Raw genomic sequence first — 26,289 nt, 5'->3', positions numbered from 1 at the left:
CATACCCTTGAAGATCAGGCTAACAGTAGCTCCCCAAGTTCATACGTGTACCTTCTATGCCTCGGCTCGATTGAGTGTCTGACGGTTGGCCATCAACTGATTTGTTTACCTTTGATAAGAGCGGAAAAGGGGGTGGCAACATTGCTGGCCAAAACCCTTTTTCTGCCCTTCTGACTATGGTATCGAAACCACGGCTTTGGCCTCTACAGCTCACACTTACTTGTACTTGTTGGAACAAACACTTCACTATACCAGTGCCACGAGCCTTCTCGCTCAGTTCATTCAACGATTATTCTTCTTCAAGTGTTAAACCAACGAACGCTCTTCATGTTGGTTATTATCCGTCATGACTTTTTGGCATCCCGACACTGAGTAGTGGTTTCCGCGACACAGCGATACCTACAAATAGCAAACCGACCGAGACAAGGTAGGTAAACAAATTACCCCATCCTCCATACGATAGTTGACGCTTCAAATTAGGTTACAAAGATAAAAGCTGCTCGTGATGCCATCCATACGCGAAACCAGTTATCGAAAGCTACCAATCAACCAAATCAAATCTAAGATATCCATACATACATACATACATACATACATACATACATACATACATACATACATACATACATACATACATACATACATACATATATACATATATACGCACACGCCTGACATATACATACTAGGAAGCCACAGCCGTGATATCCCCTCTCGATCAAACTCCTGCGTCGTCGCTATCGTCTTCTGATACAGCTCCGGAACACACCACATCTGATGTAATGATTTTGGACCAAGCAAGCAAGTTCGGAAATCTACTTTACACACATTCTCTTCTCTCAACTACCTAGTCAAGGACCAGCATACGTACCAAGCCTAGTTGTATTAGTTTCACAGATTATCACAGATCACTGGGACTAGCTAGCTCACTCCAGTCACCTACCTCTCATGGGCTCAGTTGTTAATTGTCTATGTTAATGTCAAAGGGGTTTCAACGCCAGGCCAGACAGAAAGAAGAGGAGAAGAAAAATGGCCATTCCCGTCACATCTTGTCGACAACTTGGACTTGGAGTTGGGATTTGGGAGTTGGGAGTTGGGACTTGAGAGTTGAGAGTTGAGAGTTGCCCGAGGTTTGGGAGTAAGTAGGGAGTACAAAGATCACGGACGGACGGGATTGGTCAATTCAGAGCAGCAGCTCCTCACTCACTCTCTGGCCCAGAGAGCTTGGGGAGCTTGGAGAAGCTCTGGTTGCCATGGATGCCAAGATCCAAGATCCAAGATGGGAAGTTGGAAGAGGGGAAAGAGACTGAGACTGGGCGATGTTGTGGCATTCCTTCCTTCCTTTGGGCGAGAACGAGGGGTGAAGTGCATCTTTCATTCCTATAGTGTGTGGTTTGAGGGACAATATCTGGGCCCGAGTACCGGTACTGTTGGGTTGAGTTTTTTCGGTCTTCCTACGGCTTTTGTTGAAACGAGTAGGTTATTTCCTACCTTGCTTAGTAGGATCCTGAATTTTGGTTTTTGAGAACATCGGGCAAGTATGACATCCGACATGAGATGTCTTCTGTCACTTCGTATTGAGAGGCTGTAGGCGCAGCAAAGTCATGAAGTTGCCCATCGGTAACAGAGATGACGAGGCCGTTCGTTGAGAGTGTGACAGAATCCCTCCCAATTGACTGACTGACGACGTCGAGCATCCATCCATCTTCTTCCTGAAGAAACAAATGAACTCAACGTCCAAGGATCATGATTACTGGTGGGTATAACACGGGTATGAATAGCTCAGCAAGTGGTGTTCTTCCCGCAGCCAATCCGTACCCTGGCTAAAGTCGAGCCGCCTTGGCACAGCCCAGCTATGGGATGTATTTCTCGTCTGGGTAAGTTGAAGAGGGGTTCCCAAAGATGCATTGCAGCCCTTGAGGATCAAGTGGTCTTCGTATTGGTTAGGACTCGTGGGAAAGGGATACCGAAGGGCTTGAGGACTAGTTCGGTGTGGTGGGCAACCTCGAAGATTGGCCAGAATCGTCATCAAAGCAATGCGAGGACCGATGTTAGGGATTCCGGCTGCCTGAGGGATTGTCGGCTTCAAACTCTTGTAGGTTAAAAGGGGAAGGGAAGGTGAATGCGGGGGCCATTCGGTAGATGAGAGTGATTTGAATCGGCCGTGTATAAAAAGTGTAGACTGCCAGTTGTGGATGAGTCGAAGTGTTACTTGCAACAAAGCTTGGAAAGGCCAAAAGAAATTCTGATTTGGATAACACGCGGGCTCATATCACGATGTCTCCCCTACCGGAGGAGTTCGATATTATTGTGTGCGGAGGAGGAAGTTGTGGGTGTGTGGTTGCTGGCAGGTGAGTTGCATGGCTTCAAGGCCGCACTTGTCGTCCATTGAAGCTCATGAACATCTCGACAGGTTGGCGAATCTCGACCATAACCTCAAGGTGCTTCTCATTGAGGCTGGCGAGAGCAATCTCAACAATCCTTGGGTATTCCGACCGGGTATCTTTCCTCGGAATATGAAATTGGACTCGAAGACTGCAACATTCTATGAGTCCAAGCCATCGAAGTGGCTCGGTGGTAGAGGTGCCATTGTGCCCGCAGCTCATGTGCTCGGTGGAGGATCTTCCATCAACTTCATGGTATGCGTGGTGGTGAAATCCCTGCTTTCAGAAAGTCAAGCCTAACGAAACCCAGATGTACACTCGAGCTTCCGCGTCAGACTATGACGACTTCCAAGCCAAAGGATGGACAACCAAGGAACTGCTTCCCCTCATGAAGAAGCACGAAACGTACCAGCGTGCATCTCACAATCGGGATATCCACGGCTTTGAAGGCCCAATCAAGGTGTCTTTTGGGAACTAGTAGGTTCCATGAAGAAATGATCGCGATCTTGAGACTGACAGGTGATAGTGCGTATCCCATCAAGGATGACTTCCTGAGGGCGGCTGAATCTCAAGGCATTCCCGTAGTGGACGACCTACAAGATCTGAAAACTGCACACGGTGCTGAGCAGTGGTTGAAGTGGATCAATCGTGATGCAAGCGTCCCTCACTCCAATGGTTGGTGCCAAACTAACAGACGGACTTAGACTGGCCGCCGGAGTGACAGTGCTCATGCCTATATTCACGCCACTCGGGCTGTTTACTCGAACTTGTACCTGGCTTGCAACACCAAGGTCGATAAGGTGATCATTGAGAATGGTCGAGCAGTTGCTGTACAGACTGTGTAAGTCAGAGATGTGCGCTCTCGTATGTCAGGTCGTCAACTAACACACGGACAGTCCAACGAAGCCTATGGGCGACGTAAGTTAGTGTGAATCCAGGGAATGAATGGCCCTTACTCACTTGGACAAACTTACTAGGATCGCGGAGTACGCATTTTCCGAGCTCGCAAGCAGATCGTCGTCTCCGGTGGAACGATGTCCTCCCCTTTGATCCTCCAGCGCTCTGGCATTGGTAAGTAATGCTGAAGATTGACTAGAAGAGCTCGAGCTAACAAAGAGCAGGTAACCCTGAAAAGCTGCGGCAGGCTGGGGTCAAACCAATTGTCGATCTTCCTGGCGTCGGTCTGAACTTTCAGGATCATTATTTGACCTTCAGCGTGTACCGAGCGAAGCCGGGCACAGAGACGTTTGATGACTTTGCCCGTGGTGACCCTGAGGTGCAACAGCGTAAGCACGAACTGTTCGAGCACACGTAGGGTTATCGAGTGTCTGCTGACTTGTCCAGGCGTTTTCGACGAGTGGAACATCAAAGGCACTGGGCCACTGGCAACCAACGGTATCGAGGCTGGCGTGAAGATTCGGCCAACTGAGAAAGAACTGAAGGAGTTCGAGAAGTGGCCGACTCCGCATTTCAAGTCAGGCTGGGAGACGTACTTCAAGAACAAGCCGGACAAACCCGTGATGCACTACTCTGTGATCGCCGGCTGGTTCGGTGACCATATGCTCATGTGAGAAGCACCTTTGGCCAACGGCCCCATGCTGGGATCTCCATTGCTGACATGTAGCTGTCCCACAGGCCTCCTGGCAACTTCTTCACGATGTTTCACTTCCTGGAGTATCCCTTCTCGCGCGGTTCGACACACATCAGGTCGGCTGACCCGTACGAAGTGCCCGACTTTGATGCTGGGTTCATGAATGACGAACGCGACATGGTGCCGATGGTGTGGGGCTATATCAAGTCGCGTGAAACCGCTCGGAGAATGGATGCCTATGCTGGTGAAGTTCAGAGTATGCATCCTTTCTTCGACTTCGACTCTCGGGCGCGTGCCTATGACCTCGATTTGGAGGACACCAACAAGTATGCGCTGCCTGGCAACATCACTGCTGGTATCCAGCACGGCAGCTGGACAGTGCCAGTGCCACCGGCGGATGAGAAGCCCAACGCGCTACATGTGACGAGCAACCGCAAGGCAAAGAGAAAGGAGCTCAAGTACTCTGACAAGGACATCAAAGCCGTTGAAGAATGGGTGAAGCGTCATATCGAGACGACTTGGCACTGCTTGGGGGTAAGTTGCTTCCGGGCCATTGCAAACGGCACAAGGCAACAGATTGCTGACTTTCGTTTCTTGTAGACGTGTTCCATGGCTCCTCGGGAAGGCAACAGCATCGTCAAGCACGGCGTCTTGGACGAGCGCCTCAACGTTCACGGCGTGAAGGGCTTGAAGGTGGCGGACCTTAGTATCTGCCCCGACAATGTCGGCTGTAACACGTAAGTATTCCGCCCTTGGAAGCTTGGCTAAGATGACTCCATTACTTACACATGCACTCTTCAGTTACTCTACCGCTCTGCTCATTGGTGAGAAAGCGGCAGTTCTTGTTGCAGAAGATTTGGGATACTCGGGCGAAGCACTCCAGATGAAGGTTCCCGATTATCATGCTCCGGGCGAGAACAGGCTTACCTCGAGACTTTGAGGTTGTGCAATGCCCGGTTTGGGAGAAGTTGAACTTGTTTGCAATCTCGATTGTTCCATTGACTGTAAGCATGGCGATTGCATTAACATGGAAACCCGTGACCAGAATTCGTCGTTCCTTCTTCGTTCGTTCCTTCCTTTCATGATCATGAGTTCCTGTCCCGGACTTGTGCAAAGTGCAGCCCCACTTAAAAGCCGGAAACAGCACGGGAGTGACGGGGAGCGGGAGGCCTGGGGCCCGGCACTGCGCTACTCAAAGCCGAGCCCTAGCGATCGGTAGAAGTCAACATCTCCGCAATCGAACCGGGCCTCGACTTCTAGGTCTCCGGCGCGCCACCGGTCACGAGTAACTCGTATATTGCCTAAACCAAAGCTATCCTTGGTTATCGGCGGACGGTAGAAAAGCCGGTGCAATAGAGACTGCTGGGTTGCTGCCATGCGTACATTTTAATCGTTTGATGGGTACGAGGAGCTCTTGATCTGTCGACGATATTTTCCACTCCGGTGTGTGAGCACCATGATGTGAGCTCAAGGTTGAAGCGAGATGGTTCAGGGTTCAGTGAGTCGGCACCTGCACCCCAGCTTTGTCCCCCACATTCCGCCCCGGAAGGATCCGCTCGACCCCTGAGCAGCCCTGTCAGGGAAAAGGCTTGTGTCAATTGAATTGATTGGTAGAAGAAGATGAAGATGAGGAGGAAAATCGGGACCTCCAGAAGCCTGGGGTGGCCCGCCTTAAATATATACAAATCCGTCCCCAACCTCAAGACCTATTAGGTACCTGACTTCTCCTCGTATACTTGAGTGCCTTCTATTCTAAATAGCTTCTTCCTTCCTATCTTTCAGAGCTCTTTCCCAAAGTCTAGAATCTATAACGGCCTCCTTCTATATATATATTTATACCTTCCCTTTTAAAGGGGTATAAGTAGGGTAAATAGTATAATATACAGGCCCGTCGGTTAGGGGTCGGTGCCGAATCTTAATAATTACCCCCATAAGAAAAGTTTGCAATGCCCTCATTATATACGTATATAATTGAAGAAGAGTAAATATAAAGGAAAAATAGGAAATATAATTAATTTACAAAGTTATCCACGCTCATCTTATATTTTGCCTATACCTCTAATACCTCTAAACTCCTCGTAGCTAACTACTTTAATATTACCTATTAATTATACATTTATAGTGTATCCCTATATAATACTAAGTATCGTAAGTTTTTTTCTACTAGTACTTTATCGATTATTAATACCTCTTCTAGTACTACCGGGGGAATATATAGTAGACTACGGCCGAAAGGGTTTAAACGAGCTGGCGCGAAATAATTAATAAAAATAATAAGGTAAATCTTCTAATATTAAAGCATATTAATCCTATATACCACTCTTCCTACTCATTAGATAATTATAAAAGGTCTTATATATCGTTATCCGAATTTCGGTCTGAAAAGGGTGGCTTATAATATAATATAGCCTTTATATAGACGTAAGTAAACTTTTTAACTAATATCGAAAAATTTTTAATCGTGCCGTTTATTATAATACCGCTTAACGAATATAACGGCTATAACTAGGGCGTTATAAGCGTCGAAACGAATTTGGATAAGGTTATTAATAACGGGGATACGCCCAACAACTACATTAGAGACGCCGTTAGGTCAGAAACCTATAATAACTTTATTAGGGTATATTTACGTTACGCTAGATACGGCATTATTATATTCGAATTAGATTCTTAATAGAATATTAGGCTATATATCAAGATTATAAAGAGCGTATATATACATCCGAAGTACCGACTCGATAATTTATATTATACGCTTACTTTATCCGTCCGTCTACAAGTAGTATATTATTAAATATAGGAATATAATCCCTAATATACACTAAACTTCCTTTGATAAGGCTATTATGAATTTAGGGTCTTTATTATTAATAATCTTTCGAATGATCCCCTAATTACAATTTATTAGGGTATTAATTAAGATTATCACCCAATTTTTAACCGTCCTTATTAAAATTTAAGGATTAGGATAATCTATTTAAAGAATTTGTCAGTAACGATTAAGTAGATATTAAATTCGAAGGGTTTCTATAAAAGTGGAAATCTAAATAAAAAATCTATTATAATGTTGTAATATAGGACTAGCAGTCCGAATATTAGTTATAATTTCCGTAGGCTCAGTAACGGCTAATTTAAAATAGTTTGTAATTTAGGTATTTTCGGGCGTAATTTATAAAGTTTTTATAAACCTAATAAATAAAATATAGCTTAGCCAATTCACTCAATTTAGTATAATTATAATAACCCGGTCCGTAAAGTTAATTAAGGACGTTGGCAAAATAAGGATTAAGGATATAAAGACGTAGAAACTATTCGTTAATAATACGTTAGAGAAGACTATCCTTAACTTCGAATAAGAATTTTACGCAATCTTATAATCGGAGCGTCTTATTATATCTAATTGTATCTATAACGTATTTCTATATATCATCCTATTAGTAACCTCTAATAAGTCGGGCCTAGAAATCAAAGTATATTTTAACGAAGGTAATCGGCATAAATCCTTGATTTGATATATCGGATAGGGGAATAGGATTAATGATAGTAGCGGGAAAAAATAATTCGATACGGGGAAGAATTAGCTATTCTTTCTTTCCCATCAATACCTATATTTCTAATATATTGCCTAATAATTCGTCGAGTCCGCTAGGAATTTTTAAATTAATTTAATTATTCATTAACAGTAGCTTAAAGAGGGCGTCGGGAACGATATAATCCTTACCAACCTTATATAAAATTTTAAAATCGTATATATTAATAGTCTCGAAGGCCTTAATTAGCCGCTTATTTAAAATATTAGTAGCCATTAAATTTACAATATTAATTTATTTTTAACAATTAATAATTACATTATAATCTATAATAATATATATATATACGGGGAGCCTTATATACGTTAATCTAATGTCTATACTTTTTCAATATCTAAATAAACCCAAGAATGTCTATTTTTGTTAACTAATACTTCTTCTCAGTATTAGAAAGAGTACGAAATAAGTAAGCGATAGGCTTAATCGCTATGCGTAGTAGAAATTGGATAAGATTTAATACGAATATAAATATTAGAGCTACGTCTTTAACGTAATAAACTTGGCCGCTAATCCCTTTTATAGAAACGTCGAATTTAATGAATAGAAGCTTATTATTGACGAAAAAGTATAAAATAATGTATTTTAATAAGACGTTCTTAATTTTATTAAATACATTGACTTTTATTTAAATAGGTTCTGTTAAAACAATGCCAGTAAACCATCGTTTTATAGGCTTAAAATTTAATCGCTTATTATTTCGTAGTAATATAATTTTACAATCCTCTAATAATTATATAATAATAGAATACTATAGAACGAATTACCTATTATAACTAACTATACTAATAAATTATTCGAGATCGTTAAAGGATTTTGGAAACTCGATCTTCGTGATAATAATTAAACCTTCCCATATATTACTCATATTAAAAGCGTCTACTATTTTACCTATACCAATACGTTAGGGAAACTGACGAATAATTTGGATAGGCCGATAGAGATATTATATTAATATAGTTTGGATAGGACTTATTTAAAATAAATAAAGTGGTCATTGAGCGTTTCGGATACGATAATTATATCATTACAATAGTAATCGGTAACGTTAATATTATTTAGTAGGAGATTTATTTATTGTTAAACGTAAGTATTAGAATTCTTATAACCCATAATCGCATAATTAAACGTATATTATCCTTTATAGGTTATTATAGTAAAAACTTATCGATTTTGAAAATGTACACGCTATTAGTAATAGAATAAAATAGCATTAAGGACGGTAATAAACTTTGCGGAATATATTTTATTTAAGATTTCGTTTTGTATTTTTATCGGATATGCGTCGGAGAAGACCATACGATTTAAATTGCGGATATTAACGACTATACGACCTTTCTTAGTACTATCAGGCATATTTCTCTAAACGACGAAGATAAGAAAGTTAAAATGTTTCTATAATAAAGTCTTAGTAATTTTGCCGTCTTGTTCGAGGTGCTTAATAATATCGGTAATAACTTTTAAATCTACGGCCTTAAACGGATATATTTTACACTTTTTTAGGATATTATTTTCTTTTCCTAATCATATAGCGATTTTCATCTAATAATTATTTTTGATTACTATAAAACTCTTATCTTTAAAAATATTTTAATAATAATAAAATATAGTTTCAATACGTTAATTTTTATCGGTTTAAAGAGAAATTATTATGCCGTTATTTAATATACGACTATTAAATTTATTTATCGTAATTAACAAGGGCAGTACGTTATCCTTATCTAATTAATAGATTGCAAAAGCTATCGCGTTCATATAGAATACTTTATCGATCTCGCTGATATAGGTAGTAGGATCAAAATTACTAATATAACCGACGGTTATATTTTTCGCAATAGTAAGTAAGCGATTTCCTAAGTTGGATAGAAAAATATAATGCAAATATTAATTCGTCTACTAAGCCTAAGATATATACGATATAATAAATTAAAATAGAAGGTCCTATCCGTTATTATAGTAAATACAATAATTTATTAGCAGCAAAATAATTATTTTAATTGAGATAACGACATATTAAATATATTCAATTACTACAATAATTATATTAGCGTATCGCTTAAGTAAATAAAATATACGAACGCTATATAATAATATAATTATAAAGTCTTTAAATAGGTTAATGTCGAAGCCTTTAAATATTAAATAGTTTGTACCTAATAATATGTTCGTAGCGAGCTTATTAATAATAATAATTTCGTATTAGAAATATATAAATACTAATTTTATTAGAGCTAACTCTAACTTAACAGAATTACAGGTACCTTTAAAATATATATCTATAATAACAAAATTTAACGAAGAATATATATTAGCGCCGATACCGCGTACTACTATAGGGGCAGGACGGCGTTAAATCTAAAAATAAAGGTAATATTTTTATAATTATAATTAATTCACTAATATAATATTCGTACCTATATCGCTATAAATTATTTACTCATTATTAATATCTAAATTAAGAGTAATAGCGAAACGCAAATAAGTATATAATTTGAAGCTAAAACAGGCGCTAAATTAGAATTATAAAATTAACGAATTTATAACCTTTAATCATTTTTTACCGCCGACGGAAGAATCTTTATAATTAACTTAAATTAGGGCGGACCGATAGGCTAAACGTTAATTCCTATAACAGCAACGTTAACGAAGCGAATACTTTTACAGTTTTCAATATTAGAATATAATCGGCGTATATAAAGGTATTCGGTATAAACGTATTTTATAAGTTAATTTTTATTTAGGAATTTACAATAATAGAAGCGATGTTTAAAATCTATTACCTATATTATAGCGAAGTTCGTAATAATACTTTGATCCTTTATATTAAATTAATTATCATTAACCTATTCTACATTAAGGGTAGCTCCTAAATCGTTATAGTCATCTTCATTACTATTTCCGTAATACGCACCTTACTCTATATCGGTATTTTCAATTATAGGAATATAATATACAATTTTAAGAGGAGCGAGGGAATGCTTAATATTAAAAATTTTAACGACCTCTATTATTATTATAATATACTGGCCTATTCTAGTATTACTACTATTGAATTTATTATAGTAATTAGCTATATAGTGGGGCATTTAGGTTGAATGGTTTATTTAGCGCTGGCCTATTATTCTAATACTATTATTTCGGAGTAGAAGACTTATTATCGCAATTATTACGAAATTATTACGTTCGAACCCGGTTATCGAATACAATCTTCCTTAAAACGCTTTCTTTTTCGCGTAGGTCGGCTATAAATTCTTCTATTATAATCAATATTGTAAGCTTAAATAAAATACCCTAAATATTACCTTCTATCGCTTTAAATACTAAAAGAATTTGACCGAAGACGTCGTTATTAATTACTTTAACATTTTGGAGAACGGTTTGTATAAAGATTTAGATGTCTTTACTATTAATAATATCTTTTAACGTGAATTTAATTAATTATAAACGTTAATTTACAATAGAATAATCGGTTTTGAACCTTTCAATTAATTTTGCACAAATAGCATTAACCGATACACCTTCAAATAATTAACGATCGGCATTTAATAGGATATAACTATACCACATAAGAGCGCTCACCTAAAAGTATTAAATTCATACCTTATTAATTAGGCATTAGAACGAAAGCAGGCTAAGTATTTAAAACAATCCATAAAGGTATAAATATAAGAATACTTATTAGTATATTTATCAGAAGAAATACTAATACTTAATTCGTCGCTGAATTTTAGATTAAAAAATCCAACGTATTTTACTTTGAAGGGTCCACCATTATTATTATATCCGACGTCCCATAGTACCAACGTAATAGCGTTTACAATACTAATTTAAATATTATTAACAATAATTACCTACATTTTACTTAATATCTCGGCAATACTAATGATTAGGGTATCAACCTTTAGCATCTTATCCTTTAACTATTTTTTATCCGCTATATTATTACTTATATCGCCGATTGGGGAACGAAGTCAAATAGCAACGGGGAAGTGGCAAATTTAAGTAAGGGTAGGAAACCGTCGTTAAATTAGAGGAACTCAAACTAAGGAGCATTAGGGAGCTTAACGTTAGGGTGATTAAAATTAGGGAGTTCGATATATAAATTTGCATTAAGGATTTCAATATTAAAATCGTCGTTATAATCAGGGAGTTCAATATTAAAATCGCCGGTAGTATTAGCAATAAAAGCGCCGGGAATCTACGGGTTACTATTACGTTTGCCGCAGGGTCTAAGTGAACCGTAATAAGACTAGCAGAAAATATTTATAATGGAAATAATTAAGACTTATTATAAAACTAGATCCAGTCGAAGGTAATTAGGATTAGGACCTACTATTTCTCTGTAACGCGAACGACGTACTAATATACAAAAATAATAGATGCCTTAGAGGTTTCGAAGTGCTAAATTTACGTTAAAGATACGGAATGACTCTTAACGAAGTATTAGAATCGTATTAAGAAATTGTAGAAATTTCTACTTAATCCAGTTATAAATACGCGTTTAACGTGCCCTTTCCATTAGAGATATTAGACTACTTATAAATAAAATTAGTTCTAATTAACGTATAAATAATAAAGCTTAACGCGATATCAAAATAGAAATTTAATATAATTATAAAGTTTAACGTAATGATAAAAATTTAACGTAATTATGAAATTAACGCGTATTAAAATTAACTAATATAAATTTTTCGGAATTTATTAAAGAAAATTTGAAATGACCTTTTACATTTATATTAATCTAAGGGGTATAAGGACTCGTAGATTAGTAGAATCGTATAATTATAACTATACTCATTTCTTACGATCTCTTTAATTGCGTCGATATCCTTACCGGAATAAAGTTCAATGGCGTTACAATATTAAATATCATAAAATCGAAGGAGTTAACGTACTTATTTCTCCATCGATATACAAGAAAATTAATAATATTAATTTCCAATGGTAGCGGGGATATATATAGCCGGTCGAGGGAACCGAACGATAAAGTTGAGATAGAGACGAAATAAAGAGTTGAGTAACTAGGATGAAATAAAAAGTCGAACGGGAGTGTCGAAGTAGGAGAGGAAAGGAAAGGGGTAAACCGGCCAATAACTTTAGTCGGCGGCGGCGGGAATTAGTAATTTAGTATTAATTAAGGTTCTAATTGAAGAAGATTAATAGTTACTAACCGTTAACGACGCATTGAAGGGCCTAGAGTACGCGACGCGGTATTGTAAAGGAATTAGTAACGGTAGAAGAACCGAATTAATAGCTAGAAAAGTTAACCTATAACCTCAATTATAATAGTAACATCGTAATTAAAAACGGCTAAATTAATGGTATTAATAGTATAACTAATTCTTTATCCTTGGTAATTAACACCGAGCTATATAAGAAAGTAACTAATATAATTAAAATAGTAATTGCTAAAAGAAACGACTACGGAGTAAGGAAATTATCGACACTTAAGGGGAGACTAAGAGTACGAAGAAATTTGAAGGAGGAAGAGTAAGAGCTTGGTAGGAGAAGAAAAAGAAGACCCGCGTCCTTATATTCTTAGTAGCACACTAAATTATCAAGGAAAAGGCTTATATCAATTAAATTGATTGGTAGAAGAAGATAAAGATGAGAAAGAAAATTGGAACCTTTAGAAACTTAGGATAGCCCGCCTTAAATATATATAAATTCATCCTTAACTTTAGAACTTATTAGGTACCTGACTTTCTCATGTACTGGAGTGCCTTCCATTCTGAATAGCTTCTTCCTTCCTGTCTTTCAGAGCTCTTTCCCAGAGTCTAGAATCCATAACGGCCTCCTTCTATATATATATCTATACCTTCCCTTTCAGAGGGGTGTAAGCGGGGTAAGTGGTGTGATGCACGGGCCCGTCGGTCAGGGGTCGGTGCCGAGTCCTGACAAGCCCTGTGGCCCTTGCTGCCCGAGGCGCCACAGCACTTTCCACAATCACGGCGCCTTCCTGCAGCATCCAGGAGGAGCCGAGGCCCAGCAAATCCATGAATATCCACCATCTCCTGGCGACCTGAACCCGGCACCGCACTGACCGTTCACTTTCATTCACTCTGACGAACTTCCTCGACCCGTAACCGACTGACAGGCAGCGACTCTACCGCCGATTTTTGTGCGTCATCTCCATTCTGGATCCAGGGCATCCCATCCATCGATCGATTCATCTAATTTCGTCATACCAGTCTAGCGGCTTCATATTCGCACCATAACCGGACCCCCAGCTTTCCATCCGACAAGCTCCCATCCGCTCGCCCCTGCGAAGCTCGACATCAACCTCCCGTCCCGATATCAAGTCCACAATCGATTGCGACACGATAACGACGACACTTAATCCCGGTTCCGGCCTTCGGTCAATGTCGCGCCCTTAATCTCGAGACCAACACCCGAAAAAGGACAGTCCAGAATCCTCAATGTCGACGGCCGCCGACGTCCCTAGGTTCAAGAGCCCAAATCCCATGATCCAATCCATCTCAGCAACAAAGCGATCGACTACCGGTACTGGCGTCAAGAGCGCAATGTCGACAAATTGGTTGGGCGCGTACGGTGACTTTATCACCAAGAATAATCACCAGGTCTCACAAATAGAGTCGACCCTACGGTCTCTAACATACATTATACCTGGTTCGTACAGTCATCGCATCGCACCATCATTTACCGCTTCCTAACGTCATCTACAGGCCGTTTCCGTGACGCAGAGATTGCCTCCGAGTCCATCCACAGCGGCGTCCAGCTCCTTTCTCTCTACCATGATACCCTACTCTTCCGTGCATCCTCCAAGCTATCTCAGCCGTCCCTCGCAAACGCGCCCTCTCCGCATAAACGATACATCCGCTTCTGGTTTCTCAAGAGCCCCCTCTACCGGCGCGTAGCCTATCTTCTGCAGATCGTCAACTATGTCGAGCTCCTAATCGAAATGGCGGCCAAGCGCCGCGGCGAGCGCATCCGGTGGCGCGCCGTCATCATAATAGAAGCCATCAAGGCCTTTTGCAAGCTTCTTCTGCTTAGGATAACAAAGTCGCGGCCGCTGATAACCCCGGTTCTGCCCGAGCGCGAGCCTCTGCCCGAAGCGCCGACCGACGAGGAATCCGCATTCCAAGGGGACGACAGCGGATACGCCAGCGCATCAGGGTCGCCACAGCAGTCGTCACCGGATGGAGAATGGACTATGCCTCGCACCGGCATGTCGCTGCCGACATTACCTTCGCCCGGCGACATCAGCAGCTACCTCCTTTCGCGGGTGCTAACAGCCGACGACATCAAGCCGGCGGCGAAACTGGTCAACCAGCTACAAGGCTCGGCGCAGGTTGCTGAAATCCTGCACATCCTGTCACCACTGGCATTTGCGGTGGCCATGGCTCGCAGCAAGAATAAGCGCAAGGCCTGGACTCCGTGGGTGCTTGGGTTGGCGATAGAGTTGGTCGCTCGGCAGCTGCGGGATCGCAGCCTACGGACGACGCCGCTTGAGAAGGAGGAATGGAGCCGTAGAGGCTGGGCTTTGGGATGGTGGATGATGCGCGGGGCGTTCTACGAAAATATCACAAAGTCGATGGTGGAGGGCGTGAGGAAACGGATGCCGAGCTTGATTGGGGGCATTTTGGAGGACTACGAATACTTGTGGGAGAATTATCATTTCAGCACCAGCCCTTGATAGGATTCAGCGTTTCTGGGGTAACGGGCGGGGGGCTATTGTACACAGTGGAAACCACGGTATTGGTCACTGGTTACCGAGTCATATACCGCCAACGAGTTTGGGTGCCGGAGGCTTTTTCATCCCAAACTATCTTGAAGCTTGGTTCAACGCGGTTGGAAATAAACAAACAGGAGTTTCAGGGGTGGACGCTTGGTAAACTTTGTTGCCAGGGCAATATCAAGGCAAGCGAAGATGGAAGAGTTGGTGATGTACGAGCATGTTCTGATTAGTTCAGCACTTTGTATATAAATACGATAATTGATACGACACATTCAACCACAGCTGGGCTTCTGTCCCGGTGTCGTGAGTAGGTAAGCAAGGTGCGTAACCAGAGTTCGATCAGCGATGAGTTGTAAGGAAAGTCATTTGAAGCGGCAACCTTTCAATATAGGCTCCCAAGACTGCCGGGCCGGTATGTTCTCTCCGCTCGCTGCCCTTTAAAAGCACACACATCTTTAGGAACTAACTTGAGGCCTCCGGTCAACCAATGACTTTCAGGGCATCCAAATAAATAAAACAGACGAGACATTCTTTCTTAACCATGGTACGGGAAAACGCTCAAGCAGATATGCTGAGTTCAGGCTAACTATGTCTATAGGTTTGATTTGTACACACATTCGATTCTTATCCAACTTAACGAGCGTCCCATCCATCAATCACCACACTATCTTCTCCATCGTACTCCGTCATACACACACACCATACTCTAGGTATCTGACCTAAGATAACTGATCACAACCTTGAGCCCAACTAAGCACGGTCATCAAACTTAGTTCTTCTTAGCCGGAGCCTTGGCATTGCAACGAAGCCGGGGCAGAAACGCTGGCGCTGGCGCTGGCGCTGGGGGCGACGGTGGCAGCGGCCGAAGAAGACGCGCTACTAGTAGGGCGAACGCCGGTAGGGAATCCACCACTAGGGAATCCGCCAGTAGGGAAACCAGAAGGGCCGCCACCAGGACCACCAGGGCCGCCAGGGCCGCCAGCATTGGGGTTCGCAACGCCGCCGCTCTCGTACAGGGTAGCAGCAGCCGAAACGGTGCGGGCAAGCGTGGTGTTGATACCGAAGCCGATCCAGCCGAGCAGACCCTCAGACACGGAGCTGCCGAGGTAGACGTAGTTGACGACGGGGTCACCGACCTGCGACCCTTGCTGGAAGAGCATGTCCTCGGCGTTCAGGGTGTGGGGCTGCGTGTTGGTGTTGTAGACGGGCTCGGCCTCGACTTCGGTGATGAGGTCCTGGTCGAAGTAGATCTGACCGACGTGCGAGGCCGTGTTGGACTGGATCGTGTTGTTGGGGAACACGACGGTCGGGTCGACGTGCACCATGACGTGGATGTGGTTGGCGCGGCCCGTGTAGTGACCCGGGAAAAGGGTCTCGAATTGGGCGATGCCGTCGGCGTCGGTCTGCTGGAGGCCGCGCAGGAAGGTGGCGTTTAGGTTGGAGGCGTCGCCGTTGTTGCCGTTGCCGGAGGCGGAGACGCCCGAGTAGACGCCGGTGGTGTTGCAGTCTGGGATCATGGAGAGTTAGTTTTATGGGTCTACTACCTAAGGTAGGAACAAACACTGGTGAATGATGGAGGGAAGTGGGGAGAAAGGAAAAAAAAAAAAAAAAACGTACGCCAGATCTCAAGGTAGACGTTGGGAACGGGCTCGCAGGTCTCGACATCGTAGACCTGGAGGTCGAGAGCAAGGTCGACACCGGCCTGGTCCTCGGTGATGTCCTCGCGGATGTACTCGCCAGCGACGTAGTAGGGACCCTCGGTGACCTCGGGGCTGAGGAAGCAGAAGTCGGTGCTGGCGAAGATCTCAGAGACGGGAGTCTGAAGAGTGAAAGTGGAGTTGGACTGGTGGGTGCCACGGGCATAGATGGAGCGGGCTGAGATGAGAAGCGGTCAGTCAGTTTTCTGAAGGGTCCAACCAGTCTTGAAGCATTGATAAGGTACTCACCCTCGAGGTTCCTCTTCTTCATCATCTTCTTGGCGAGCTCCTCGCGTCTAGCAACGGCGCGGGCCTCAACGCCACGGGCCTTGAGCTTGTCAGCGCAACGGCCATAGTCGCTGCGGCCGACAAGGTCGAGGATAGCCTGACGCTCGGCGTGCTCGGCACGGATGTCATGGCCAGGGTGGGCCGAGACGGCGGTAGCGGCGATGGCTCCGAGGAGGAGCGAGGAGAGATGCATCTTGACGGTTCTGATCAGAAGGACAAGATATGGCGGTTGTTGGTGATAATGAACAGAAGATCGAATCCCCCAGTGCGGGAAGTCCTCTGATATATATAATGGGAGGAGCCTCATCGAGCATCGAGCATCGAGCATCCATCCACCCAGACCGCAAGGTTCACAACTGGAACTGGGAAGCTTGAGCCTCCTCCTCCCACATGCCAAGCACCATACACCCATGGTGTGCTCGTCGGGGCGTGCTATGGGACCTTCCCTTTCGAATAACCCTGCGGTGACGAATGCGACTTCGACCAGGGCAGGGAAGTCTAGGAGGGAGTGGGAGGGAAGGGCAGCAATGCCAATGCCATTTGTTTTCCTGGAATTCCTGTTGGCGGAGAAACATCTCAAGTCACACCTCCCAAGCCGACGCCGAGCCTTGGTGCCAAGGCCGATAACTTCTGAGAATATCTATGCCAATGCTCGGCCGCAACATGATGGTCCTATCAAAACCGGTTGCAGGAGAGGCTTTGCTTTGTCGAGTTCCCGCACTTGGAGAACTTCGATACTCCATTGTCTGAGGTTGAGCTCATCGCTACCGCCACTCCCTTCCCACCACTGCAACAGGGTCTGACTGCCACGGACCCCATTCACATTGCAACGATTGCTTCCACGCAAACCGACGCGTGGATTTTGCATAGCCCTTGGAGAGGAGTTTCCCGAATTCGTAACCCACGGAGCTTTGGGCAAGATAGCCTGAATTCGAAAGAAGGGGAAACATGGCGTTCGGTTCGCTTGTAAGTTCCTTGGTGGACGCGAGCGGAGCTTGATCCGCTTGGTACCTTTATTATACTGACATACTCTATGGCAAACCGCTGCTTAACACAGGCTATTATCATGTACCCCGGACAATGATAGATTGAGGTGCTATATTCTCTGCATAAGATGTTGAAAAGACACGACGCAAGAGAAAACAAGAAACACGCTACGCACAAATAGCTGGAAGGGCTGGGTTGGTTTGACAGGAAACGATCCCCATCCTCATTCAATGCTTGCTTGACAACTTGGCCCTTTCAGTTTTCTGACGGAGTTGTAATGTATCTGGGGAGGGATTCGTCATCCCGGCTCCACACAGAACCCACTTCCCCCTGGACAGGGCCCTTGCTCGAGGAGATCTGGAAGACGGAGAATGGCAGAATGGGGGTTTCCGAAATGGGGATGTTCGGGTTGTGGGGGTGAAACAGAAGAACCCGAGGAAACAGGGGGTCAACCAATGGCATCTGCCGATAAAAAAGAAACAGCCCTGGTCCACTTGAGGCTCTGCGGAAGCTGACCTCTTCGGCTGGACTTGACCCTCTCGTTTCTATCTACACCCCTCACTGATGGGATATGGAGTAGACGCTTCCTACTGTGTAGACAGGACGTTCGGATTCTTCCGTATAACGTTAAGACCAAGATGAAGCTAGGTCAAAATAAGACATCACACACCTACCTCAAGCGGGGGATTGATAAGTCAGAACTTTGAGGCAGGTATGCAACAACCCCCGGAAAGGGACAGTGGTCGAGCGGTATGGTGCGCAGCTTTGCTGGAATCCACCAGGGTTACGCCCAGGGGCACATGCCCGCGTACGTTGGCCTCGTCACACTACAAAAAAGTACAAGTGATAATCCACTGAGCGGGCCCCTCTGGGATAGTATGTTGTAGCTGGCGTCTTCCGGCTACGCAAAAAATAGGGCTCTTCTACTCCCTTCCAGTTGCTCAACGTCCCCTGTTCGATTCGCGATCGAGACCTTTCCACTCTTTTTTTTTCTTCGTGGCTCCGTGGCTCCGTCTCTCTACTGCCTGCCGAGACGGGAGAACCGCGGGAAGAACGAAAGGAAAGGGAAGACGGAGAAAGCAGCTGCGGGATCTACAAACGCCAAGATACCTTACCCTAGCTCAACCCTTTTTTGACGCGCGTCTTTTGTCTGGGCATTGCTGTCAATCCGTCTTGGCGAGACGCTTGTGAGGGAGCGGAGGGGAGGCGGTGGAAGCGAAAGGAATACGTACGTCAACTGGCACATAGTGGCAGTCCAGGGGTGGGAAGTACCGAGAGCTAAGCTTCACGCCTAAGATGGGGTCCTGGTCATGACCCCCCTTCAAAGATCCGAAGAATAGCCCAGATGTCTAAGACCCGACCTTGTCCCGGTTCTGTTCTGTTTTCCATCTGAACAGCTGAACCGGTTCTGAGAGAAAACATAAAGACCTACCGAGACGGGAGAGATCTGGGTCTGTCTGTGTGCTGCATTGCATTATCTCAGATTTCTCAAGTGATGTGCCTACCGCGTCAGGAAGGCCAGAAGAGGATACAGTTCTTGGCAAGTTCGTCTGGCGCAAACTTTGCTGCGACACTACCGCCAAGAAAGGATGGAAACCTGGTTCATCACCGCCTCGTTAAGGATATGGATACGCGGAACCAACGACCTTGATGAATGGATCATGCACACCTGTACGAGCCAGCATGTACCGGTCGACGGAAAATCTTCTGAATAGCGATGACGATATTCGGGCAAATATCACTAAATTTGATCATGCCGGTTGTCGCTGATTGCGCGTCGTTCTCGTCAAGGGGCGGATGAGCAGCAGCTTGGCAGTTTCACTGCCACTGGGCCTGATTCAGGACGACACTTGACGTTGAAGCGCTCAGATCGTTCAGCGGCTGAACGAAAGACCCTTGTAATGGCTTTGATGATTACGCGGAGATTAGTATGACGAAGTCGCAATTTTAACCGTCATGCCCGGCTTGCAAAGAAGGAATGACCGCACCACCACTTTGTAGCTGTCGCTCTGGTCATTGCTCTCTCCGGGTCAATCGAGCCGAACCTACTATTTTCAGGAGTAGAAGTTAGCTGATGCATTAAAATGGGGATGTGGCCGCACCTGAGAATGCGATGGTCGTCGCCGTTGTTGTTGATGGCGAGAAGGTTGAAGTTGGGAAAGGCGGGGAGTTGACGGGATTTTGTCAGTTTGACTTCTATCCCCTGCTTCTCTGCTCGTGCCTTCTTCCTTCTCCCATTGCACCTTTCTAACCTTCCTTCTTCCATTGATGCGGGAGATCCTCGGTCCTGCTCTGATCCCACACGCTGAGTCATGGCATCTGCGTCCGACGGCAGGAGCGAGAATCTCTCGCATCGTTCATCTTCTCTTCCCAAAACGGGAGTCTTTTCACCTCTCAATGTAGTACAATGAATCTCCAGCTTCTTCTTAAAGCATACCTACTGTCTCGAGGCTCATTGATTAGATTGCCCTGGAATGATTTTCTGAGATGAACGGTTATTTTTGGCCACGGTTATACTATTAGACAGTGATCCGGCACCCCAAAGATCACATCAATAGGCCTGACCTTCGTTTGATGAAACTAACGAGTTCCGTAGAAAGAACAGCCTTTTGAATGCGAACGGCGATATAGGACATGCGCCGCGATTGTGTTCTCCTTACCTGCTAGCTATGAAGGACTTTCTGTTAATGCTATCCGTCAGAACAGCGGATAGTTGAATGCTCGAAAGATCCATTGGGTACGAGGGTACCTACTTTAGCAGTCCAAAGAAAGATTTGTGAAGACTAAATGCTGCAAAGCCCAAAATTTACGTCACTATATTTTTCGCTCGTAACATCTCATTGTACGCTGAAAAGCACCGAGTGTTCGTTCAATCTTTCTTCACGTCCCGCGTTGCAACAGTTTGCACTTCCCTACCTATCGTTGTGGTTTTTGCATTCTTAATGCCAAGTTCCACGCTCCACAATCATCCAATCATCGGAACCATCCTCATCGGGTATGGTGTAGCGGTAACATCGTTGACTCTCACTTCTCAGAAGTGACTGCTCTCTCAACAGCCCCGGGTTCGACTCCCGGTATCCGAGTTACGATAAGTTTTTTCCATATCTTTTTTGCCATTCTTTATCGTATGCGGACTTATTCCCGTCCTAGTTTCTTTTTTTTTTTTTTTTTTGCCATCTTTCTTTATTTGTCATCTGCATTGTGGTGAGATATCGGATTTGACGTTTGAGAGCGATTGTGTAATACACCATGTAAATCGAGCTTGGTAATTATTCGGTGTTCAACACATTGCACCGAGTGCATGGCTAGTATGCCCTCGGATTAGCCGTCCGTAAGTTGACGAACTATCCTCCTCTAAGCAAGGCTTCATGGGCCATGGCCAACTGCAGCTCAACAACCCACTGGGGGAAAGGGTCACCTGCAGGCTTTCGTATCGCGGGGAAAAGACTCGATAACTCAGAAATCGTATAGCGGCGTAGTAGTCCATGTGTCAGAGCCAGGTCCCTGGAGAGCACATCAGCCCGCCAATATCAAGGTGATGTGTGTCTATCGTTGGGATTACATAGTGTTTACCAGGAACTTCAAGGCGCCGTTGTATCGGCAGCTTCTTTCATAGGGCTTGTAACGTGATATCAGCACCTCTTTCATTAAGCAGAGCCCTTTGAGTTAGCGCGTGATGGAGATTTGCCCGCTGCTGAGACACTTGCTACTTAGCAGCAAATAGGCATAAAGGCTAGCTCATAACCCACGTCCCTGGATGAACGGTGGCTCCGTATTGCTCGGTTTCGTAATCAACCCGCGCAACGTCGTCTTCTCGAGTTTGCCGTCGACGACTTCCCGCTCTTTTCCCGCTCTCTTCTCTTCTCCCCTTCGAACTGCCAGCGACATCATCATCCGCACCATACGCTCGGCAGCTTCTCTTACACGTGCGTGCTGACTGGGCTGGCTTCCAATAACCTTACAAATCCGATAGGATCCTACATTCTGAATCTAAGCATCGGATCGACACCACCCTCCATTCCAGCTCTCAACCCGGTTCCTAGATAGCACAGTTCACGGGCGTCTCAGTTTGCACGGATGCCCAAGTCTTGCAATCTTGGAACGGCCCCAGTGGTTGCAGCACTTTAGCCAGATCAATTGATCCCTTCGGTTATCCCAGCCGACCCCGAAAAGTCCAAGACCCTCAAAAACGCCCATCACGGTCAATCGACCCTGATTCGGTTACTCTTCCCGGATTCGAAGCAGCAACCTCCAGTCTCGAACCTATGAAAATCTCGGTGCCGAAATCTTCCTGACATTGAGAAACCTTCAACGCCCGCCAATTCGTGGCAAATCCGGGCCTTCCTGTTGGCCTCTGTCCAAGACGTATGCGCTAACGAAGGTCTCAGACTCAGCCCATCAAGGCAAAAAGCTAGACGTGTGTGTCGTACGACCTTTGAGCACATAATTCCTCCCGCTCGTTCTCCCTTTCTTCCAGAACATTGCCTTTGCAACCTCCGAGCCATCAGCATGTCCCCAACCAGCCGGTCGTGTTATTGCCAAATCTCTAACACTGTGCCATTGACGGCACTGTTACCTTATCTTGGATCGATCTGGTGTTGGCTTCGGGGGTTCCATCTTGCACTATTCGATCCAAGGTGGCGCGGCAACAATGAACCCCTTTTTTGTGTTCCAGGGATATGCTGAACCCGTGTCCATCTTTCCAACTTCAGTACACATGGCTGGACACTCGCTCAAGTTACGTCGGATCTTCGGAAGAGCTAATGCTGTGCCATTGTCCTGGATCATTCAAACGCTAATTCAAAAGCAGAATTCTACCCAGCTCCTGTCGCTGTTCCATGTCCACTACTCCACTCTTTTCCCGGTGACACTTGGCAGTGAACAACAACAGAGGGTGCCAACTCCATGTAATATGGTAATGCGGCCATGCAGTCCCGATACTGGCATTCAACGAATGGCGCAATGTCGTGACCAACCGAGGCAGTGTGTTTTGTTCGTCTCCGCCAATCATCGAGTTTACTACGGCTCCAACGCCGCCAGCCCCCATACCATCTGGTACGCCTCGTCGAGTCGCCTTTGTGATGGGTCACGCCTGCCATTTGTTGGTAATTCAAGGCAGTCTACCACTTTACCGTTTGGGATTAGCAGTCATGATGTGAGGTCAAGGATGTCATGTCTTGATTGTCAACTTTCTGTCTGCCAAGATACACTACTGTCGAAGAGGTTGCCGTGATGGGTTGGCCAGCCCACTCACTCGGAGCTTGGTGTGCCAACGGCATCTTATCAAGACGTAGGGGAGGTACGCCGACAGAGTATGGTGGCTCCTCAGGGTATCAGACATCAGAGCGGCAGCAAATCGTATGCGCCCCGTGCCAATCCTTCCCACCAGATCGCGCACAAGAACGCCCCCTTGGGCTGTCACATCAGCGCTCTTTCTAACTGGCTCAGACCAGTGAGTAGGTCCAACTTCATGCTTTCAAACGCACCTCAACCTTGCTCAAGACATGGCAATACGGCACCTTGTCGTCCCTCCACCCTGCCGCAAGCGAGTGACTATGCATCAAGGGTACCCCTTCGTATAAGGGAGTGAAGGGGTCGCCGAACTCCCAGGGCTTAATATGGGCAATAGCAACCTGAATTCCAAGACCCGCAGCGGCACTTCGGCGACCAAAACCTCACTCAAAGATCCCGTCCCGAGCGGGCGATAGCCTGCTTCAACTTTCATACATGGTACGCACAAGCCAACATGCGCGAAAGGGGGCTGTCGAACCGAGCAAGATCTGCCAGACCCAGGCCTACGCCCTAAGAGCCAACCTCGACCACGACCGGGACCAAAATACTCCCAGTGGCGGGGGCCACTGTGTACTGAGATGGGTCTTGAACTCTTCCATCACTCTCCATCGTGAATAGCAAGCATGAAAAATCCGTGTCCGTATTCAGCCCGGTCTACAGGTCACCTGTTCTTTTTCGTTTTGAATTACTTTTGTCTTGTCACTGTTCATCAAGCTCGGCAGAGAGCCAAAAAACCTCACCACAAGTACAACTCATCTCTCTGGCGTCATGGACGTTCAATCTGGACCGCACCATACCGATACGGAGGTGTGTTCCCACACTCTCTTATCAAACTTCCATCATATCTAACCGTCGAGCAGATGGCGTATCTCCCTTTATCCCTCAACAGGGAACAATCCGATGGGCTGCGCTTCAAACAGCTTCTCTCTACACTCCATGACTCTGCCCTCGGCATTCAACACTATTCCCGACCTGAACAATATTCAAGCATAGAGACCTTTAGGGAAGCCTTCGAACAGACTGGAAATGCCATCGCGTCCCTGTTGGCGACCAATCAACAACAGTACGAGGAAATCAAACGTTTGCAAATGATCAACAAGGAAACGGAAGCGGCAGAGTTGAGGAAGAAACTCGCACAAGTCAACGAAGAGTTGACCATGTGGCGAAGGGCAGGCACTCTTAGATGCAGGAGTAAGCCGTGCCAGGAAGTTTTTATGACAGTGAGTCCATCGGGTGGCTGGATCATGTTGAGTGCTGATGAAAGTAGTTCCAAGCTCTGAAGAATCACGAAAAGGGTGTCCATAATATAGGAGCAGAGAGATTCTCTTGCCCGTATTGCAGCAAAACGTAAGTCATGCAGAGACTTTGGCCAGTATTCCGTATCTGGTAACTAACAACCGCAGATACGTGAAGAAGCCATCGTTTGACGAGCACCTACGGCGCTGTAGGACGACAGTCACGAACCAAAACCATCTCGATGCAACGCCAGCCGTTATATTGCCCTTAGATCAAACAGTCTATACGACGTCTTCAAGCACCTCAGCCACGATGAATTCATCCGATGATACATCGAGTTATCACTCGTTGACGGCCGCGTCGTTATCTCCTGATACTGTCAACATGACCCCTTCTTCACAGCTAGAATTTCAGTTCCAACCCCACGACCCCATTGCAACATTCTCGTCTTCGCAACTTGGAGCAGGAATAGACAACACAGGCACCTTCGCCCCGGGAATACACATGAGCTCAGCCGAGGGCTATTCCCCAGGGGAGTCTGCTCCCCCACCACACTACATCTTGTCGCCTATCGACCAGCAACCGACTTGCTCCATTCCGATGTTTACAGAACCTGCCTGGCACTCTGAAGAATCTCTGGGCCATCACTATCAACCTTTGCCTGCATCAATGACGACTCAGGTCTCGACGGAAGCGCCGCCGAGGGTATTGCATTTCCTCCGGCCTGGGCAGATAACGCTCTCGAGAAGGCAGAGCGCCCCAGCCTGTTCTCTACCTCTGATGCCAGGAGAGAATCCGCCTTTTCGTCTTGATGGACCGCCCCCTCCGTTGCCGTCCCATTTATCAGTAGCTGTGGCGTCGCCGCCGCCGCCTGCTAGCCCTGGCTACACCGACCAGCCGCTGGGTCTGACGGAGGAGCAGCCACAAATGACGTTCCACCGTGTGGGCGACAAGAAAAAGGGGCGGATGCAAATCGCCCAGAGCAACATCATACAGCATAACACTTGCTTCACCAGCGGTTCGGAAACACGGAGCTATGGCGCTGCGGGAGGATGGTCGAGTATGAATTATGCCAACACTGGGTTCGGTATGTGAGGCAACTAGCTGGCGGCTGTCACCTGGATGTTTTTGGAGACATTGAAGCATACAAACATCAAAAACTTTCCAGGGACCTTGGGACCTGACCGGTCATTGGTCCCCAACTGTCATTTCTTTCCTTTAATCCAAGCAGGCCTTTTCTTACCAGTAGTCCCAACCAACGCTTTCGTATTCTCCATACTTCTCTGGGGGTCACTTCTTCATTCCTGCCCGATGTACATCTACCAAAGTTACCGGCATTTTGTTCAGTTTTATGGACAACCTGTAGAGACAAACCGCGGGCAAGCAAGCACCAGTTCATTCAACGAACATTTATCAATCTTCTCTGTTGGCATATCTTTTTAACGTATTTGCATGTTTCGATGGGGAACTATAACATCACGCATCACACCTCACAAAAAACTTCCACCCTTTAGTTCCATATGACGAC

The 26,289-nt window shown here is 45.1% G+C and overlaps 4 protein-coding genes and 1 non-coding gene across 5 annotated transcripts; 4 read left to right on the top strand and 1 right to left on the bottom strand.

Moving 5' to 3' along the window:
* Window positions 1–2,277: 2,277 nt before the first annotated feature.
* Window positions 2,278–5,246, top strand: B0H65DRAFT_562425 (GMC oxidoreductase-domain-containing protein; the record flags this gene model as incomplete). Its single annotated transcript, XM_062830198.1, has 12 exons — window positions 2,278–2,351; window positions 2,414–2,639; window positions 2,695–2,861; window positions 2,911–3,043; window positions 3,089–3,225; window positions 3,281–3,302; window positions 3,362–3,455; window positions 3,506–3,670; window positions 3,729–3,951; window positions 4,020–4,509; window positions 4,576–4,712; window positions 4,777–5,246. 12 exons carry the CDS (start codon window positions 2,278–2,280, stop codon window positions 4,913–4,915), a joined length of 2,007 nt encoding a protein of 668 aa, XP_062685803.1. The 3' UTR covers window positions 4,916–5,246.
* An 8,256-nt stretch (window positions 5,247–13,502) lies between these two features.
* B0H65DRAFT_448348 (peroxisome membrane protein) lies at window positions 13,503–15,542 on the top strand. The gene is made up of 2 exons (XM_062825903.1): window positions 13,503–14,192; window positions 14,249–15,542. Exons 1-2 carry the CDS (start codon window positions 13,982–13,984, stop codon window positions 15,217–15,219), a joined length of 1,182 nt encoding a protein of 393 aa, XP_062685802.1. The 5' UTR covers window positions 13,503–13,981; the 3' UTR covers window positions 15,220–15,542.
* A 498-nt stretch (window positions 15,543–16,040) lies between these two features.
* On the bottom strand, window positions 16,041–17,439 carry B0H65DRAFT_543743 (Intradiol ring-cleavage dioxygenase; the record flags this gene model as incomplete). Its single annotated transcript, XM_062829249.1, has 3 exons — window positions 16,041–16,768; window positions 16,879–17,136; window positions 17,208–17,439. 3 exons carry the CDS (start codon window positions 17,437–17,439, stop codon window positions 16,041–16,043), a joined length of 1,218 nt encoding a protein of 405 aa, XP_062685801.1.
* Window positions 17,440–21,224: 3,785 nt separating this feature from the next.
* Window positions 21,225–21,316, top strand: B0H65DRAFT_t66. Its single transcript has one exon. It is a non-coding gene; the product is annotated as a tRNA-Glu (tRNA).
* Window positions 21,317–24,613: 3,297 nt separating this feature from the next.
* B0H65DRAFT_418195 (uncharacterized protein) lies at window positions 24,614–25,856 on the top strand (the record flags this gene model as incomplete). Its single annotated transcript, XM_062824133.1, has 3 exons — window positions 24,614–24,745; window positions 24,836–24,872; window positions 24,982–25,856. The coding sequence occupies 3 exons, from the start codon at window positions 24,614–24,616 to the stop codon at window positions 25,854–25,856; spliced, it is 1,044 nt and encodes a 347-aa protein (XP_062685800.1).
* Window positions 25,857–26,289: the final 433 nt, after the last annotated feature.

This window comes from Neurospora tetraspora, assembly GCF_033439725.1.
Source record: "Neurospora tetraspora strain CBS 560.94 chromosome Unknown B0H65scaffold_1, whole genome shotgun sequence".
Taxonomy (NCBI): domain Eukaryota; kingdom Fungi; phylum Ascomycota; class Sordariomycetes; order Sordariales; family Sordariaceae; genus Neurospora; species Neurospora tetraspora.
This window is presented reverse-complemented; position numbering and strand designations above follow the sequence as displayed.

Excerpts from the sequence above, each read along its gene's own strand:
- B0H65DRAFT_448348 (XM_062825903.1), top strand. The coding sequence starts at position 13,982 with ATGTCGACGGCCGCCGACGTCCCTAGGTTCAAGAGCCCAAATCCCATG. Across the intron at positions 14,193-14,248 it reads TCTAACATACATTATACCTG|GCCGTTTCCGTGACGCAGAG; the intron begins GTTCGTACAGTC and ends CGTCATCTACAG.